Raw genomic sequence first — 7,142 nt, forward strand, 5'->3', positions numbered from 1 at the left:
GAAAAAAAAAAAAAAAAAAAAAGAAGAAGAACACTGAGACTTATAGTTCCTGAGCAGAGTACAGAAGAAGCCTTTATAGTGCACAGTGTTAAATCCCGACTCGACGCAGGGTTATAGCTACCATGGGGCGAGTTAGGCACTCGCCTCAGGCGCAGCTGAGAGGGGACGTGGCCAGGGCCGGCCTGGTTGCGCCCCCTTGCCCCTGTTCCATGGCGAGCACAGGGCGCCATTGGCAACAGGGGCGCCAGACCACCAACACAGCCACGGCTTGGCAGGGAGAAAAGGAGCGGCACAGGCTCCAGCTTCTCCTCAGACCCCCGCTGCATGGGCAGAGGACTCTGTGTCCTGAATCTCTTTTTCCATTTCAAAAGGGAAATGTCAGGGGTCTGTTGACCCCCTGGTATTTCCCCCCCGCCCGCCCCTCCCAACAGTAAAAAAAAAAAAAATTAAAAAACAACCACACATACACTCATGCACACATATTAGTAGACATCTGCAAAGACTAAATGAACGGAAACTAAAACTGTTTTCATAGGTTTAGTCAAACTAAACACATTTTTATGCTATTTTGGCGCCGCCATCCTGGAGGCGGGCGCATGACGCCGTACATGGCATAGGGTGACATAACACGTCTGTAGGGGGGCACATTTTCCTCTGACTCGACGTAAACCTTTTATTTATAAAATACACATAACTCTTGTATTTAAATTCGGGATGCACTGATATAATTTTTTGCAGACCGAGTATGATCACCGACACATTTCCTCAAAAACTAGCCGATACCAGTTACTGATACCTGAATCCAATGAAAAATTTAAAGGGCCAGTATCGGCTTTTAGTATCGGGGCATTTTCACGACTACTCATGAAAATGCCCAGTATCGGCATCTATACCAATACTGATATCGGTGCATCCCTAATTTAAATAGTGTTAGCTTATCCCCCTTTACATTCATTCTTCTGTAGCTCAACCAAACCCGGAGGATTCTCCACTCTGCAACTGAGAAATAAGTTGAACTTTATAACTGCTCAGTATATGATCTGTATCACCATATGATGAAAATCACTTTTGTCAAACAATTTTCAATAGTTATAAACAACGATGATGGGTTTGTTTGACTCCCATCTCTCACAGTCCCCTATGGGGAGTTGAATAGTCCAGCGTTTCTCCACCATTTTCCCGTTGCAGGATTCTTTAAAATCTCCAATGTAAAAAAACTGACATGAGGTGCCCCCCAAAATCTATCACAAACCCTTACCCTGGATAGGGGGCTGGTATGGATTTTAGAGGGGGGACCACATGAGAAAAAAAAACCTGGGGGCAGGTGACCAACCTGTATTGCTTCACTGCAGTACAGTAAAGAAAAGTCACTGACTTGGCCAATGTTTCTAGCAGAAAAACTTGGATGACAAGACTGCCTGCAGGAAAAGACTCGCCCTCGTCAGGTCGGGTAAAACAATTTATACATCTATTAGCTGTGTATTTAGCCATTTGCCTGGAATTCAGTTTTGATTCTTCAAAAAGGTTGAGAAATGCACCAACCACGACATTGGGGACCATGACAAAGAGCTACTGTGATGCCACACGTATCTGGCAGCATCATTCTACTGGGAATCAAACATTTATAGTAAATACAAATGCTAGCTAATTTTTTCCCCACTTCTTAATACCCCATTTCCTGAACGAAACAGCGTGAAGAACTCACCATATGGTGTCAGTATCCAGGAACTTCAGTGCGGCCGCAATCAGCTGCTCTTTACTCTTCTGTGTCGGGTTATCCAGGGCCGTGTTACACAGTGTGGTCTGCAGAAGACATCAATACAACATGAACACAATACTGTGCAGAGTATGAGATGCTGTAATGCCCAGAACTGCCACTAGGGGGCACATCCTCAAGTCACACCTTTGACACCTCCATGCAATTTAACCACTTCAGGACCATATGCTGTACATGTTATGTCCTGGTCTTGAAGTGGTTGTACCAAAATCAGGGCTGCCGCAGGTGATGTGTGCTCATTACAAGTGATCTGGGAAGCTGTAAAGCCGCCCAGATCACTTGTATCAGCATGCTAATGTGCTGCATCCTCCCCCCAAACCCTGCACTACCAAACCCCCCACTGTGGTTTTCGGGGTTCCTGGCTCCCCTGATGCCACGGATGGAGGGAGAAGAAGCAGACTGAGGAACGTCCGTTCCCTGATCTCCTCTGCTATAAATGAAGAAGGGAATGCTGTGCTCTCAGTGCTTACTGCTTCAGAGCGGACAGAAGCCGGCTGAAGTGATGGTTACACAGGCCATCAAGCACATTCCTGTGTTTGATCATCTGTACTGGAGAACAAAAGAGACATCAGGGGTCTAATAGGCCCCTGATGGCTCCATAAAGAGAACCTGTCACCTCCAAACGCAATCACATAGGGGATTGTTAGCCCCTGTGTGATAGCAATAAACTTAAGTGAATGTTTTTTTTGAAAAAACGATAAAACAAAATGGGAAAAATGAAAACCAACCCTGCTGCCCCTATCATCTGCATGTGAATAAACACGTGGCGTACGGCATGCACATGTAGATAAATGACAATTTCGCCACACATGTCGGGTATCGCCTCCAGCGTCGGAGTGAGAGTAATAATTCTGGAGCCATAATTCCCTATAAACTCTAAACCGATGTGCAGCAAAGGCTTTTAAAACATCAATCATCGCCTGTGGACATTATTAAGTAGAGTTGGGAGACCCTGAAAACGGTCTCCCAACTGTCCTCCTGCGTTGTCACCCTGTCACATGCACCACTGGGGGCAGACTACAAGTAGCTGCGGTGACGCATATTGCTCAGGCACCGTTGTCATTACTAGGACGCCAGTCCAAAGCAATGATGTGCAGCCGACCTTGGAGCGAGTGCATGAAGACAGGAAGTGGATGAAAGGGGCTGCAGGAGATTCAGCAAATCAATGTTATCCAGTCGGGGTGTAAGTCGGCTTCATGCATTGATCATTGCCATGGCCTGTTCTGCCAATACTACTTCCTATACACATACAGTAAGTTGGGACCTTCTTGGACTCCGGTACAAGACTCTTACCAGGTGCATAGTGAAGAATTTTATTGTGTCCTTCTGACTATCCCATTCAGTGGCCACGGCAAGTGCCAGAGGTTCGCTGGGCACCTCAAAGACTTTTCCCTGCGGAGTTCTTAACTTCCTGCGATCCAGATTAATTTCAAATCCTCCTGTAAATAGATGTTTTTTAAATGCATCATCTATACTTAGTCACATTATCTATATGAAGCTGAACGCCAGGCAGGTATGGAAAACAGTCATGAATGCAGCTCTGTAAACATTAAAAGGAGAACTATGAGGTGAGAGAAAATCACTCAGCCTCATAGTTTGAGCCGACATGTGACAATAAGACTGTCACAGGCCGGCTCAATAGATCGGGAAGTGAGCGAACACATACTCGCTCGCTCACTTCTCGATCCTGTCCCTGCAGAGAGCCGTGACTGTCACTCACGGCTCCCTGCAGGGATTCCCCAGCTCCCCTGTCCGATCCTCCAGAGCTGACTGGCGGAACGGACGGGGGAGGGGGCGAGTACAGCTGGCTCTGCCTCTAGATAGGCAGAGCCAGCTGTCAATCACGCAGCTGGGTGGATCCAGACATAATTGTCAGGATCCGCTTCAGCTTCTTAGTATACCGCGAGCTGTAGCTCGCGGTATACTGAGCTTAGGGTGACCGACAGGAATGTCGGGATCCGTCCCGCCTGCGGCGGTCTCAGTATACTGAGCTTTGGGTCCTCCGGAAAACCGGCTTCCCAGCCAATCGGGAGGGGAAGGCGAGTAATGACCCACCTCCTAGCTTCCTGATTGGCCGAGAAGCCGGCTCAATGCTGATGGTCTGGAATGCCGGCTTCCCAGCCAATCAGTGTGAAGCCGCGTGTTTGGTTGGCTTGATGCTGATTGGCCAGGAAGCCGGCTTCCCGGCCAATCAGCATGGAACCGGCTTCCCGGCAAATCAGGAAGCCGGGAGGCGGGTAATTACAGTTCCCAAGCTGGTTCCCTGTTCCCCTTCCTCTAACCAGAAGTTCCGGTATCAGTGAAGGTAACAGAGCATTTGGGTGAGTATGAGTACTCGCCCAAATACTCGGTATCGGCGCCGATACTGATACTAGTATCGGTACATCCCTACTTTGGCCTAAACCGTACTTCAGCACTGCCTCACCATTTCACAGTCAAGACCAGGGGTGGGCAACTCCGGCTCTCCAGCTGTTCTTCAACTACAAATGCCAACATGCCTCTGGGAGTCATGTCTGTAACTGTCAGTTCTGCAATGCCTCATGGGGCTGGAGGGCCGGTGTTGCCCACCACTGCTCTAGGCCCAATAAAGATTTGCTGCTCTGGCCTTTTTTTTTTTTCACGCATTCCACATGTTCAAAATCATCAACCTTGGTGCCTTGAAGATGATTGCCCCAAAACCTGGAAAAAATTAAAATTGCCATTTGTGGCGTTAATGTTGCAGTTTCAGGGGCCCTATAAACTGATATCTGAGCCACAAATCAGCGCCTGGTTTGAGAAGGCGCAGATCTGCACGTCAGGCTGACCTCTGATAAGCGTCTGTACAGACATTTGCCATAGGGAGCTGTGAGATGCTGCCTCCTCCCTCCTTCTTCCGAGCTGAGCATTCGGCAGGCTCTCTGTGATTAGTGTCCAGACTCATCAGGGGGAGCGGAAAGCTCTGTGTTGCTCTCTCCAACCGGTGATCACTTCCAGATCAGAGAGAGAAGAGAGGGCAGAAAGCATCACAATGAGCTGCTATAGGTCACTGTATTGCTCCCTGCACAGTGACAATGTACCGGGTGTGCCCTGTCCCTGTGCAATATGCACCTAACAAACAGAGATCCCTCAGGCACCTTTGTTTATCAGGGGCACTGTGTGCACACACGTATGCTGTATATGGCGCAGTATCCATGTACAGTTTGTCAGACCCTCTGCCTTGTTTTGTCTGAAGGGTCAGCTGCAGGGGCGTAACTGGAAATCACAGGGCCCTATAGCAAAATTTTGTATGGGGCCCTGTGATTTCTAGTTACGCCCATTGCAGACCCCATCTGCGATCCCAAACAGCCCACCTGAGAGTGACCCTGCAGAGCCCACCATAGACTCTCTATGGTGGATTCTGCAGGGTCTCAGGTGGGCTGGTCACATCACTGCACATCTCTTACCTCTCAGCCCCAATCCGCTGTCAGCCTTCTCCAAAGCCAGGCCCCGCCTCCTCCTCCGACGCCGGGCACCGCCTCCTCCGCTGCTGTCTGTCACTGACTCAGCGCGTTCCTCCTCAGAGCCGCGAGTGACAACCAGCAGCCTGCGAAGACATTGCGACCCAGGCGGCCAGCACGGCATCAGGGGGAACCCTTTGTTTCTCATCCTGACCGGGCCCCTCGTGCCCCATAGCGGCTGCCTGCGTCGCCATAGTTCCGCCACTAGTCAGCTGGTAGCCAGGAGGCAGCCTGGTAGCTGTCCTGCCACCAAATCTATCCTCACCACCAGGGACTCTAGTATGGGCCAGGCAGTTCTAGAGACTCTTGTCACACAGAGGCCGTTTTTTTTTATCATAATGGAACAAACAAACACAGACAGTCCTGAAGTCAAATACCCGAAGAGGAGAAGCCTGCAATACTCTGAACGGCAAGACACTTACCTTCACCTTGGGAAATACTGACATTTTCATAAAACTTCTTTTTTTCTGCAAAAAGGGAACAAAGTTGAACATCAGAAATGTGTAACAAGTAAAGATGACAGAAATAATGAAGTCTTGTATATGACATTTGGGCATTTCCTCAGTCTCCCCTCCCCCCAGTGATCAGATTGTACATTATAACTTTGTAGCCGTTCACAAAGATAAGAGTCTGCTTCAGGGGCTGATTTGTGTCCAGAAATTTTTGAACACAGCCAGGAATTGCACAGACACCAGAATTTACATGATTGGTTATCTCTGAGGCAGCATCTCAGTCCAGGAAGTAGATGGGAGTGAATTCCCTCACTCTCTGCTCACCATTAGAGGGTGTATAGAAACGTTTCTCTGAGCGGAAAGCGTCCACTGAGCACAGGGAAGGATAGAGGCGCGGGCTCAGAGCTACACGCCTGGCAAAGATGGTGCGGAGACTCTGCAGCATTGTTTCTGGTTGTGGCAGATGCTTGAAGACACTGCAAGAGAACAAAGATGAAAAAAATACTTTATATAATATATATTTATACACAGACATACTATACATGTGTATATGACGAATGGAACGCTACATCAAGAACTAGCACTCTATGAACATCAGCGATTCACTAATCTGTGAATGTTTAAAGCTGATTGGAGGCAGAACCTGTAACATTCACCTTATAAACACATAGGGATTGGAGGCGGAGCCTGCAACATTCACCTTATAAACACATAGGGATTGGAGGCGGAGCCTGCAACATTCACCTTATTATAAATACAGTGATCAGTACCATTAACGATATCAGGTGTATGAGGGAACTCCCAGACTTCCTCCTGCATTCTGCCCCCTCCCCCCCAGAACTCCCCTGCATTCTTCCTCCCCCAGACCTCCCTGCCATTTTTCGCCCTCCCCCAGATCTCCCCCCCTCATTCTTCCCCCACCCTCCTCTCAATTCTCTCCCCTCCTCCCAAGACCTCCATTTTTCCCTTCCCACTGTTGCCCAATCCTCCCCTCCATTCTTCCCTCCTTTCCCCTTCTGGCTTCCCATGACCAGCCCCTGCCACCCCAACCTCCCCTCTATTCTTCACTCCCAGTACTCCACTACTTTCTAATCCCCCACACACAGATCTGCCTTTGTTATCCCCATTTCCTGATCCCATTGCATGTGATAGAATGCTAAATGCAATATAACGGGGACCTAATTTTTCTCATGTGTGGCGCTGGGGTGGCACATTAGATGTCCCCTCTTAAGGCAAATGATGAAAGTAAAAGTATGAAGTGTCCACAGAGATGGATGACAGGTCCTCTTAAATAGTGTATGAGGGGATGTGATTGGCTGCAGGGTGTCACTGATACACATACCGGCCTGTAGGGGGGCAGCAGAACTCCTCCAGGTCACACAGAGTAGCACTAGTGGCTCCAGCGGGGTAAAGTGTATGTGGCCCCTGGATCCATCC

At 48.8% G+C, this 7,142-nt stretch overlaps 1 protein-coding gene across 1 annotated transcript in view; it reads right to left on the reverse strand.

The window, feature by feature from the left end:
* ATPAF2 (ATP synthase mitochondrial F1 complex assembly factor 2) overlaps nt 1-7,072 on the reverse strand; it is a 9,985-nt gene extending 2,913 nt beyond the window's left edge. Inside the window, exons 1-7 of the mRNA XM_018569302.1 lie at nt 7,048-7,072; nt 6,030-6,181; nt 5,676-5,720; nt 3,071-3,216; nt 1,706-1,803; nt 950-999; nt 754-796 (exon numbers count right to left, since the gene is read on the reverse strand). Of these exons, the coding sequence (XP_018424804.1) occupies nt 754-796; nt 950-999; nt 1,706-1,803; nt 3,071-3,216; nt 5,676-5,720; nt 6,030-6,150 (503 nt within the window). The 5' untranslated portion in view covers nt 6,151-6,181; nt 7,048-7,072. The remainder of the gene's footprint in view (nt 1-753; nt 797-949; nt 1,000-1,705; nt 1,804-3,070; nt 3,217-5,675; nt 5,721-6,029; nt 6,182-7,047) is intronic.
* Between the last annotated feature and the right edge of the window lie 70 nt (nt 7,073-7,142).

This window comes from Nanorana parkeri, unplaced genomic scaffold (genome assembly GCF_000935625.1).
Source record: "Nanorana parkeri isolate BGI_ZX_2015 unplaced genomic scaffold, ASM93562v1 scaffold1320, whole genome shotgun sequence".
Taxonomy (NCBI): domain Eukaryota; kingdom Metazoa; phylum Chordata; class Amphibia; order Anura; family Dicroglossidae; genus Nanorana; species Nanorana parkeri.